Source organism: Xenopus laevis, chromosome 9_10L (genome assembly GCF_017654675.1).
Source record: "Xenopus laevis strain J_2021 chromosome 9_10L, Xenopus_laevis_v10.1, whole genome shotgun sequence".
NCBI classification, from domain to species: Eukaryota; Metazoa; Chordata; class Amphibia; order Anura; family Pipidae; genus Xenopus; species Xenopus laevis.
Genome location: NC_054387.1, coordinates 91686507 through 91699686, shown reverse-complemented (window position 1 = coordinate 91699686; position 13180 = coordinate 91686507). Strand labels below are relative to the sequence as shown.

The window sequence follows — 13180 nt, the reverse complement described above, 5'->3', positions numbered from 1 at the left end:
TTTAAAAAAAAGTCGTATGAGAAAACAAAAATGGATACCCCTGTTTACTGAGTTAAAAAAATCCTTTTTTCTAGGAGTTATTGGCTGAGGTCTGACAATTGTCAGAAGAGTATAACCATAAACATATTATAGAGAAAAGAACCCCTCATGTGACTCCTAAATAAAATATCATTTATTTATGAACAGGTGCCCCGCAATAATAAGTTGTACCACTGTTTACTTCACTTACAAAAATATATTATAGGTTTGCATTAAAAGTGCAAGTAGTAATCCACCAAATAAACTACTAGTTAATTAAATACAAGTGCTGATTTAAAGCATTAATCAATCCATTATCCCATAATGATTCTAATTATCAATTAATCATGAATTATATAAAGTTACAAAAAATTGATGGTAGGTGTAATTTTAATTTGATACCAGGATCAATTTATTCAATAAAGTGCTAACCAGTGCATATGTGAATTAATTAGAATTCTATCATTAAAAAAGTACTTAATTCATAAGGGTACCAAATACATGAATTTCAAATTCAGATAACATACAAATACTTGATAATTCTATAAGTGTCTTATTAAAAAAGAATAGTATAACGTTATTATGACCATAAATATTCATAGGTTGAAACCATTTGCTAAAAATCCATTAAATAGTTGATAGAAATTGGAAACAATAGAGGGTGGAGTTGTCCCGTGAACTAACTGCCTGTTTTGTTCTAATATCTGGGACACCACAAAGTTGAAGGCAGGTCAGGGTAACGGGGATACTATCCTCTTCTCAAAAAGCAATTTGGTCTGGGTTTATTACGGGTGTGGGGCTAACTCATTGGCTACAATCCATTGCCTTTCCTTTCAGTCCTTAATCCTTCCTTCCTTTCCAAGGGGCCGTGGGTTTGTGGCTTTTTAGGGTCAGCTTAGCCTCTTACCCTGACCTGCCTTTAACTATTCTTTTTTAATTAGACACTTATAGAATTATCAAGTATTTGTACATTATCTGAATTTGAAATTTATGTACGTATATGGTACCCTTACTTATGAATCAAGTACTATTTTAATGATAGAATTCTAATTAATTCACATATGCACTGGTTAGCACTTTATTGAATAAATAGATCCTGGTATCAAATTGAAATCACACCTACCATCATTTTTTTGTAACTTTATATAATTCATGATTGATTGATAATTAGAATGATTATGGGATAATGCATTGATTAATACCTTAAATCAGCCCTTTTATTTAATAAATACTTGATATTTTATTTAGGAGTCACATGCGGGGTTATTTTCTCTATAATATTTTTTATATTTAAAAAGTCCCCAGCCTGCCACTGGATACTACTCACAGTTAAATCCAATTGGGGAGGAAAGGGGCATGCTGAAGGCTGGTATCTAGGGCAAAGGTGGCTTTAAATACGGTACTGAATATCACTGATTTGTTATAAGAAGTCTACTCCAACTTAACCTTTCAAAGCTTACAATTAAATTTTAATATTGTAGAGACAATTTGCAATTAGTCATTAGTGAGCCCAAATAGAAAGATATGTAATAAAAAATAATGAAATGAAAGGCTTACACGCAATCTTTTTGATGCTGGGGTCATAGAGCTTTTCAGTTCCTGGTGGGAAGCAATTAGAATTAAGAGACTAATACAAAAACAAATTTGGGAACCCATGAAGAAGAAACACAGTTAATAAAAGTCAAGTTTCTATTTAAGGATCCAATACATCATTAATGTATACTCCACCTGTTGTTATACTGCAGCACCCACCATCCTTTGACAGCTTAATCTACCAATGTTATACTTTTGTATTATAATAAATTATTTTCCTCCAACTAAAATCAGTTACCTGCTGCAATTTGGCTGAGGAATGCTTGTTTGCATATGCACTAAAGGGGGTTACCACCAGGAACTATTGCAGTCAGCATTTTTGTCTTTGTGAATATTGGTGTGATTGCAATGGTGCATCCAACACTATAGCAGCAGCAGCAGTGAGTACACCCCTATGCCCCCTTGCACTTACTTTTCTTCCCATTTCTGTGGTTTCTGGAAGCTCCAGCTCTCTCTCTATTAAGCTTGTATACAGGCTTAACCAATCAAAAAAATCTGATGCTAATCCTAATACATAGCTGCGGCCTCAAACTCCTTTTCCACTTTCACTTTTGCTTTCGCTTGTTTACAGGAGACCACATTTCACAGAGGCACATTTGTCAATTCAAATTTGCGTTTAACACACTTTTTATTACAGCAAATACCGCAAATTAAAGAATGAATTACACTACACAAAGCAAATATAATTATGTAATTGGGATAGACATAACAATGCCTGCAAGCAAAACATCAAATGCACAACATATAGCCATTTCATCTTGAAGGACAAGGAAAGGTTAATACACTGGGGAGTGCCAAAAAGTGTTACTGTGTGTCACCATTATTTAAATGTTTCTCAGGACTGGTGCTCCAGTTCAGTAAACTTGCACCAGTCTGGGTATCCTACTTACTAAGTGTCTCCATCTTCAAAGCATTTGCCAGGCTCCCATGCTGCAGCATAGACTTGTGCTTGCACACTACAGGAAGAAATTATTACTAAAGTGTGCACATGCAAACACAGGAACCCAAAAAACACAAGGGAGTCTCAGGAAATACTACCAAGATGACAGAGCGCCATTTAGTAAGATTCCTGAAATGGTGAAAATTTTATTGAACAGGAGCACCAGTCTGGAGTATTACATTAACATTTAACATACATTAACTTAACCTTTTGGCAACCTCCACTGTATTAACCTTTTCCTGTCATTTCATTTTTTTATAGCATGTTGAAAAGTAACAGTAACTGCTGTGCATTGTGGGAACTGGAGTTCTGGCTAGAAGAAGAGAGCTGTGGCATTGCTCCAATAACTATAATTACATTTACAAGTAATTTTAATGAATGTATATTTAGTTGCTTAGAACTAAATCTACTTTCTTAACACAGGGAGAAGTGTGATACCGTTGTGTTAACTAAGAAGGGAATAATAGTTGGTCATAAATCGCCTCTTTTAACTTAATTGGGTTGTTTTTAAAATAATAATCTTGAATTCCGCACATTTATAGATGATAATCAGCCCTATTTTACCCCAAGCAATCCCTTACTACAGTTTTGTGCTACTAGCTGGGTGGTTCGGCAGGATTTTGTGTCGTTCACATTTTACTCGGGCACAATGACTGGATGCCTTTTGCCTTTTGTTAGCATGTTAAGCTCAGCTCTTATTACAAACTCCCTGCAAAATGATCATTCCTATTAAGGATTTAGACAGTCAGTTAGATCAAGCACAGTAATACATCGACTCACTGTGCCAGGATGCCTAGAGCCAAAATAGACAGAGAATCAGGCATGCTTGGCCAGTCTGTGTGAAACTTTTGGAAGGAAACCCTCTCAGATTCTTCTGTCACAACTGAATTTTTTATTAGTTCATTTGGGTGGCTGCACAGCCTGCACTCATTGTCTAGTGCCGTTGAGTCTCTCACTGATGTGTCTTTTCCCTGCAGCCACAAAATGCGTCAGCTCTGGATTGTCTGGACTTTAGGAATTCTGACTTTGCAGGAGTGCTTCACTGGAACAGAGTACAATGGGTAAGATCTGAATAACTTTTATTAAGTTACATTTATGAGGCATATAATGTTTGAAATATGTTTATAGCGTAAAGCAAAAGATTGCCAGAAGTATCTGATGTTGCTGGAGATTATTTATTCAGCCTGTGGCTTTCTGATTTGAACTAAAACTACAACTTATCATTCCCAATGTCTATCTCGGCTAGTGGTGTCTGTCTTAAAACCTCCATCTGGTTTTCAATGAGGACTAACTGCTGGGGCTTGTAGTTCCTAGGATAAGAACATCCAAGAAACCAAAGGCAGGACATGGTATATTTTGAAGTTTAGTTATTTGTAATACAGAGAGTTTAAAAAAAAAACAAATATCTAAATAAACATTACATAAGGGGGCTGAAGTTAGGGATGAGTTACCTTTTTCACCTTTTTCAGTGAAATTCATGGTTTTACATGCAGCTAAAATGTTTCAAATTCATGCTAGAATTTAGCTACAGTATGTGGGTTTTTGCATTGAGGAAAAATGCTGCTCATGAATTTTGCCATATGTTTTGTTTTATTAGAAAAACAAAAGACACTGACATTATTATGTGTCCTTTGCCGTCAACCAATCGAATTTGAGCCCTCCCCCTGTCTGTCTAAAGCAGACCATACATTAGAAGATATGCCTGTTTGGAGAGATTACTGGCGAGTGGATATATGTCCATCTTGATGTGGGTGAAATCCAGCTAATTAGATCACAACGATGGTAAATTCAGGCCGTTGCAGAGAGGATCGCATCAACGAGCAAAGAAGGTCCTCACCCTGACATGATTTTCAAACCAGCCTGATCTAACATCTTCCTGATTTTTGTCTAAATATCGGTTGCGCAGGCATTAAAAATCTGCTTGTGTATGGCCATCTTAAGAAGCTGCCCAAGCACTGTGTTTGGAAGAAATTGGCTACAAGAGGAGCCTTATTTGCTATGAAGAACAGTTGTAGCATAGTGGAAAGGTGCTTCTCTAACAAGGTAGGGCAATGTAGATGCAATTTGCAGAGCTAGAAAATGTCTTAACCACAATATCATTTTTCCTTTCTCTTGATTCAATTGCGTTTGGTGAAATTTCACAGATTTCTCCTGCAGTTTTGCAAATTTGTGGGTGAAGTGAAACGTGATGGTTTTGCTCATCATCAGTAGTTATATTATAAATTATGCCCTTTGTTTATCTTTGTAAAATTATTAATATTGAGCATTGGTTTCCTAGCAAGATAAGAAATGTGCCTGTCAGGGCAGTGGCAGCTCAGTTATTTGCTCTTGCACGCACACAGCTAATCCCTCTCCTTGATCTCTTCCAGCACTAGTGCTGTTGGCATTCCCCTTGTTTTTGCTAGACCTTCATTCTATTCACATAATAAATGTACATCAATCCTACTCAGTGACATCAGACTCATACCAAGCCAGAGAAAAATACATGCTTTTCTGCACAGCTCAAAGGGATAGAAATTATTCATTACACGTGGCCTTGGAATAAATTACACTATTATAATTTTATATGAGAGGAATGCTTTACAGGAGTGGTTTAATTGTTTTAGCAAGATTTTTATTTTTGTTCTATAATAGTTTATTCAAGAAATAAAAATATAAATATAAAGATATAAATATATGAAACTATTGTTTTTTTGTATAACTTTCTTCAGGTTTACTCATATCCAACAGAATCACATTGCTACGCTCATGTCATTCAATATTATAGTGGATAGATTCCTTTGCATATTAAATGAGCCTAGCAAATAGTGAAAGAGGAAATTCACATACTTTACTGTTAGAATATTATGGATGTGCCAACCAACCAAAGACAAGTGAATTGCAATGGTGTCATTTTTATTTCTATTTTTTCCGGCCCTCTCCTGTTGATCTACCAATAGAATGTATATTTTAATTGTAAATGTCAGGCCATTTGATTGCAGTTCCTGAACTTATGTTTCCTACAGTTGAGTAATTTGCCTTTCTGCTGAATGGGTTTCAAAAAAAGTTTTTTTTTGTCCACGATTGAGTTGTTGACAAAAATATAAAGCTCACCAACTAGAATTTGGCAAGCTTTAAATAAACCCCTATTGTGTGTGTGAGTGCATGTGTTTTTTCCTTTACATTACATGTAGAAATTATAATTTGTATTTATAGAATATTTCTAGTGACTCAATTGTGCACTTGAAGAATCTCTGCCAGGCTAAATAATGCCTAGGAAAGTATTTATATACATGAATAGATGTGCTCATCTTCAAAGGTGCATATGGTGTAGGATTATTATTTATTATTAACATGTATTTATATAGCGCCAACATATTGCGTAGCACTGTAAAGTAACTGTGATTATACAACTACATCACATGAATTACATACATAGAATATATGGAGTAACAAACATCACAATCAATACAGGTACAAAGAGGTGAGGAAGGCCCTATGCATAGGCATACAGTCTAAAGGGAAGGGAGTAATACACAAGGTGTGGGAGTGGGCAAGATCGAAGTAAGTGGGTGAGAAATGTGGTGTTGTATGTGGTGTTGCGTTTGGTAGTTAAGCAGAGTGAGGGTAGGCTTCTCGAAAGAAGTGCGTTTTCAGAGATTTTTTGAAAGCAGAAAGGTTGGGAGAAAGTCGGACAGATCGTGGGAGAGCGTTCCAGAGGAGGGGTGCAGCCCTTCCAAAGTCTTGAATGCGAGCATGTGAGGAGGTAATGAGAGAAGAGTTGAGTAGCAGGTCAGTAGAGGAGCGAAGTAAGCGAGTGGGTGAGTATATAGAGATGAGTTCAGAGATGTAGGGTGGAGCAGAGTTGTGAAGTGCTTTGAAAGTCAGTGTCATTAATTTGAATTTGATTCTGAAAGGTAACGGAAGCCAGTGCAGGGATTGACAGAATGGCGAGGCAGAGGATGAGCGGTTGCTGAGGTGTATGAGCCTCGCAGCAGTGTTCATTATGGACTGGAGAGGTGACAGTCTCTGGAGGGGGAGGCCGATTAAAAGAGAGTTACAGTAGTCTAGACGCGATATGATGAGAGAGTGAATAAGAATTTTGGCAGCGTCTTGGGTGATAAATGATCGTATTTTGGATATGTTCCTTAGGTGGAAGTGACATGATTTAATAAGTGACTGAATATGAGGAGTGAATGACAGGGCAGAATCTAGGATAACCCCAAGGCACCGGGCCTGGGGAGAGGGGGTGATAGTGGAATTGTTAACTATGATGGATACTTCGGGGATGCTACTGGTGTTTCTTGGAGGAAAGAGAACCATTTCAGTTTTAGAGAGGTTTAATTTAAGGTAGCGTTGCGACATCCAGGTAGAGATAGCGGACAGGCAGGAGGAGACGCGAGTTAGGAGTTCTGGGTTGAGATCAGGAGATGAGAGATAGATTTGAGTATCGTCAGCATAGAGGTGGTAGTGGAAACCATACGAATTTATTAATTTGCCAAGGGAGGAAGTATAGAGGGAGAATAGTAATGGTCCCAGGACAGAGCCTTGAGGAACTCCAACAGAAAGAGGTAGGGGAGAAGATGATACTCCATTGTAGGAGACACTGAAGGAACGATTGGTGATGTAAGAAGAGAACCAGGACAGGGCTGTGTCACGAAGGCCAAGCGACTGGAGGGACTGGAGGAGGAGAGGGTGATCTACAGTGTCAAATGCGGCTGAGAGGATGGGGCAATATTGGAGTCTGTGGTAATTCCTTTATATTCCTTTATATTGTAGGCAATACTCATTAGAATCATTGTATTCTATAGTAAGTAATTATTAAAAGAAAAGGAATTGCTTTATTATTTAAAAGAATGCAAATCCATAAAAATCATCCTTTCTATACAGATTACAGGATGCCAAACGGCCTTATTGCCATTGGTTACATGTAGACTTGCTGGTTTTGCATCAGATGGTGTTGGGCCAAGCCTCAAGCCCTCCAGGGCAACCTTGGGTAATTTATTGAGAATATAAAATATATTTAAATATACTATATCTCTATGTCCCCAAATAACTTTCAATAATTCCATTACATCTATGGAGCCACCCCAAACCAACACCAATTAATTTTAAACAGGATTGATGTATTATACATATAGTTGACAGGGCATTTATCCTGCCATGTATTCTGTGGATAATATATTAGAAATGGAAATTTCCAGAGGCATTACAACTGGAATTTATCCCGCAATCTGTTCTGGGGTAATTGTACCTGTATATGAAACTGACATTTCCAAGGGCATTATAAATGGATTTGGCTCTGCACTTATCCTGCCATGTGTTCCGAAATGTATGAAATTGGTGTTACATTTATGCTGCCCTGTGTTTAGGGTTGCCACCTTTTCCCCAAAAAAATTCCGGCTGGTGGGGGCGGGTACAAAAAGGGAGCGTGGCGTGACATCAAATGGGTGGGGTTATGCCGCAAAGGGACAGGCCACGCCGTGGCCAGGACAAGAACTGAAGGACAAGGTAAGTTTTACAAGGGATTGGGGGCTGGCCGAGGAGGGTCTTTTTAAGGGTATTACAAATTTACCGGCAGCTACATTGCCGGTAAATTTGTAATACCGGCTCTGGCCTTGCCAGGTGTTTTACCGGCTAGGCCGGTAAAATACTGGCCGGGTGGCATCCCTACTTGTGTTCTGGGATACTGCACTGTACTGTGGCACAATATTGTGCAATGTGCTCTGGAAGTTATTTAAAATGAAGTTGTCACTGCATTTGTCCTACCATATGTTTTGGGATTTTTATAAATACTACAGTAGGGTTTGGGGCATTATATATGGAACTGGCTCTATATAGTACTTTGTCATGTGTTCTGCGGGATTATATATTTATTCTGCAAGGTGTTCTGACAGGTATTTACCATGGTATGCATAGGGGGAGTATTCTACATGGAATTGGACCTGGGATAATATGAAGGTATCTGTGTTGAAATGTCTTTATCTAACCTCCTTAACACAAAGAGATTCATCTACAGTATATGAGTAGGCAGGCAGCTATTACTACAATTGCAATGTATAGCAGTGAAATAGAAAGCTATGTTGCTAATTCTTTTATCAAAATGGGCTAACTGTGCTGGGAATGTAGTCATTAGGTTGTAACTGTATTGAAAGAATGCATTTTTTCTATATTTTCAAGAATCTTCCGACAAATGTTATAAAATCTCTGATTTGTAGAGACCACTTAAACTGTATTCTCTCCGGCATATCCCACAGATTCATTGCTAAACTTTAGTGCAGTATTAAGCATGTTAATTGTTCCCTTAGAGGGTAAAGCGTGCCTCTTTTTTTTTAAATATTGATCTGAGCAGAGATTACTGTGTCTGAGAATTTAAGATGTGAGCAGAGATGAAAAGGAACCATGCAGAAATTTTCAAGGTCATTAGAGCTATTAAATGAGCAAAGCATGAATGTATTCATAAAGGATTCATTAATGTCAGCATCTAAGATGGGAGGAGCCCTTACATGTTCCTTTTTTAGGCTTTAACTTCCAAAGAGCCTTGCAGTATTGCAGAGCAAGTAAAATGAACAGCATCATGAAAAAACACAGCTTCTTTGTTTCTGTATATGTTGATACAGTAATAAAATGAATACATAGTGGACATGGTTTAAGAACCGTTGTAGCTAGAAAATTATGTGAAGTAGGCCAAATTATCCAATTTTTAATCCCTAAAATCGTATTTTAAAAAAAACAAACAATTATTTTCATTGCCATCCGTTTCAGTTAAAATTCTAGTAAATGCATTCATATTGGAGACATCCCTGTTTTGGCAGCTTTTAAAGGGGACCCATCAACCAAAAAAATAATTCCAAATCCTATTTTATCATGTTAGTCAAGCAAAATGAATTTTAATTATACTGTAAACATTTTTTGAGTCATGTATCCTTTCGTCTGGGAATTTATAATTATAGCAATCAGGCAGGAGCCATTTTGTGGACACTGTTATTAAGGCAAGCCTTGCATCATCTTAAAATCTTGTTTGTGCACCAGAATGAGGGCCTGATGCCCATCCCCATGCACTGGTTACACAATTAATTGGTAAGGAGAGAGAGGGGAATATGGGGAGTGCAGTGATGTCTAGCAAGTGCTGAATAGAAAGTGAAAGTAAATGCCGGCCCCTGCCTCTATGCCTAAGGCATAGAGGAGGGGCAGGCAATATTTGATTGACAGCTTAGATTTTTAAATGAATTTACAACAGCTATGAATGCTAAAATAAAAAAAATAATTTGGGTTTCATGTTAATTTAAACAGGACTTTTATTATACAGCTTTTTATGTCTGGGTGACAGGTGCACTTTAAGTTATGCCTTGAGTATCTTTATACATTTGGTTTTTCCTTTTCATTTTTTGGCTTTAAAAATTGCCCAAAAACCTTGAAATACCAATTCCTTTTATGAATTGTCTTTCATGATAACCTATAAGCATGTTTTTGGAAGATTTTTATCTGTAAGCAAATTCAGTAGACTATACAGGTATAGCTGTATTGTTGGCTGGGGCTTAAAAGCTCCCTGCTTTCTCACTAGAGCTTCTGAGCTAAGGGCAAGTGCACAATGGTCTTACTACTCAGTCACATTGGTTGCTGTGGGACTTGATTTTAAATGTACTACAAACTTATAATGCTCACAAATAGTGTAGGACTCACGTACAATGAGAGGCCTTGACTTGGCACGTGTGCTTACATATTTTGGCCAAAGTGTGGTACTAACATCTAATTTTTAAAGGCAAACCATGCACTGGCAAATTTTCTCTTTCTCTTTGTGTACGAATATTGTCTTTTTATCCTTTATAGCAGGTGGTCAACTCCAGAATGTGGATTAGACCGAGGGCTGGCGCAAGGTTGTTTATAGCAGCTGGTCAACGCCACAGCATGAGTTAGACCGACCGCTGGTGATTTCTTTCTGTGTTTAGTATACAGGTAAAGGATCTATTATCCAATATGCTTGGGACCTGGAGTTTCCAAGGGATTTTTCCATAATTTGGATCTCCATACCTTAATTCCACTTAAAACCATTAAAGAATAAATCCAATAGGATTGTTTTGGCCCCAACATGGATTCATGCAACTTAGTTACCATCAAGTACAAGGTAATGTTTTATTATAGGGGAAAAGGAAGTAATCTTAAAAAAAAATATTTGCTTGTAATTGAGTCTATGAGAGATTGCTTTCCCCTAATTTGGAGATTTCTGGATAATGGGTTTCCAAATAAAGGGATCCTATACCTGTACTTTGCAAAGGATCAATTAATTAAATCAGTGCAGCCTTGCAGGGTTGGACTGGACCACTGGGATGCCTGAAACAAACCCAGTGGGTCCCGCGAGCCATACCCGATCCCTATTTGTAAGTACTGTAGCTCCCCCTGCTGCCTTCCCTCCCCTGATCATGACGAAGTCTAGGTGTACATGGGGGGGAGGGGCTGACGGGGTGGAGCGAGTGGGTGGCAGTGGCCCCAGTGGGCCTCAGACACCCAGTCTGATGCTACAGCCTTGTCACTTGTAGTCTGAACTCTTGGCCTAAGCTCTTTTTTGAACCAACAGGTTGCTGTCCCTACCTAAAGAGTGCCAGAATGGCCAGAGGACACCCTCTCCTGAAGATATACCTTCCTCAAAGAAACCTTATTAATCACATAATAAATGTCTTGACTAACTAAATATTTTAATTAATTACTTAACTTTGAATTAACCCCCCTTTATAAGCACACCAATGTTTGCTACATGATCAATTTACTGGCAGGGCTACTACTAGTGTGTGTTGGGTTGTATAGCAGTAAAGTATTTTTTCATAACAATCTCTTGACTGGATGAAAAGGGAGAGTGCATATCATAGTGCATTGATAACCCCATGCTCAGTCTGACTACACAAGTTATTAAAAGATGGATCCCAAGAAGCAGGCATAACAAATCATCAGAAACCTATGTAGCTACACTGGAGCTAGAAACCTTGCTAACTACATTTTAAGACTTTGTTTGCATTGCTACATTTTTTTTGTGGTGGTGAGATATATTTTATAAATTGTGTGTTTTTTAGGTAGTAAACTCCTATACCCATGTGAGCACATGCTGATTATCATGTACTTTCCATGGTATTTACAAAAGGATGCTGATTTAGAACCTGCACTGACACATGGCTTGTCCCTAGAGACAACCACAAAATTTGCAATGCACACAATTATTATATAACAATGTATAATAACATTAATTACATGTATGAGCTGCTTCTCCCATAGATCTCCATAAGCATAGACCCCCCAACTTGCAGCATCAGCAGATTGTTGATGACATCACTGTCCTTCATGACTGACTTTTTTTTTCTTGTGTATGCGTTTTTTTTTTTAATGAACAATCATTACAATGGACAAATCAAATTCACTTTGGGTAGCAATCGTATTTGTACACACCAGATAAGATGCAGATACTTCAAATTACACAATGGATTCATATTAGTTGTCTATTTTTTCTGTGCAGGCATGCCAATAAAAGTCCAGTTCTTTATTCAGAAATGTATACATGCAAAACATAATAGCTGATTTATGAGAAGGGATGTATACTATACTCTTTAATTAAAGAATAAACAATTTGATGTTCCTCCCACTCTCAGGAGAATGTTTATTAAGCGACTGTTAGGGCAGGACTCCAAGGACTATTCCTCTGCGATCCGCCATGCTGCGCAAAACTGCAGGCGTCACATCGGATGCGACGGGAATAAGGTAAGTAATGCTATTGTCGGATCGTGTCGCAGCGTTGATGTGCCGCATCAACAATGCGACACATTCCGACAATAGCATTACTTACCTTATTTCCGTCTCATCCGACAGGAAGCCTGCGTTCATGCGCAGCGCGTCGGATCGCGTCAGAATCATCCGTGGAGTCTTTCGCTTAAGTCTTTCTTTTCATACTATGGTAGTGACAAAGTAGAGTAAAATATATCAGCAGATACAATTTTGGCTTCAGTATTCTTAAATCTCCCTTCTGGCCAGCCAGCCACTTTTCTATGTATAATTCCTAAAAAAGTACAATTGTACAATTAGTAAAATGAAACAGAATATAAAATATGTTCAACTTGTAGAAGACTTAGATGTAACTTTTTATCCCAGAAATTTCACCTAGAACACAACTTTAGGGGGCTAACTGAATCACACTCAGGATAAACTAATTCATATGGAATAAAATATGAATTAAAACAATTGGCCACTATTCTTCAAAGGTAATAGAACTTGACTGTGATGTACAGTACTCTTTATTTACTTTTAGGGTCATCATTTTAGAAATTACCCCACAAAATGAAAAGGAAGTCCAGTGCTTGCAGAATATCCTTCAGTCCTGGCTAGTAAGTAGTCACCTGAAATAAATATTTTTATGACACTAAAGTCATGCAATATATCTGGGGGTACTTTATAATCATGCTCCACTGCTTCCATGGGTACCACACACATTAATGCAAAGAATGGTGGTAATGATATAATCCTTCCACATGACAATAGATTGTTCCCCCATACATTCCCCCCCACACAAATTGTATTGTATAAATCATAAATGGTGATTACTTATTTGTGGTTACAACAGTTTATTGACCCTTATGTGCTTATACCACCACTAAGCCTAATCTTTGTTTT

At 37.7% G+C, this 13180-nt stretch overlaps 1 protein-coding gene across 1 annotated transcript in view; it reads left to right on the top strand.

Moving 5' to 3' along the window:
- Positions 1–2908: 2908 nt before the first annotated feature.
- The window catches only part of cpo.3.L (carboxypeptidase O gene 3 L homeolog), a 35068-nt gene continuing 24796 nt past the window's right edge, over positions 2909–13180 (top strand). Inside the window, exons 1-2 of the mRNA XM_018236199.2 lie at positions 2909–3612; positions 12819–12894. Coding sequence (XP_018091688.1) covers positions 3536–3612; positions 12819–12894 — 153 coding nt within the window. The 5' untranslated portion in view covers positions 2909–3535. The remainder of the gene's footprint in view (positions 3613–12818; positions 12895–13180) is intronic.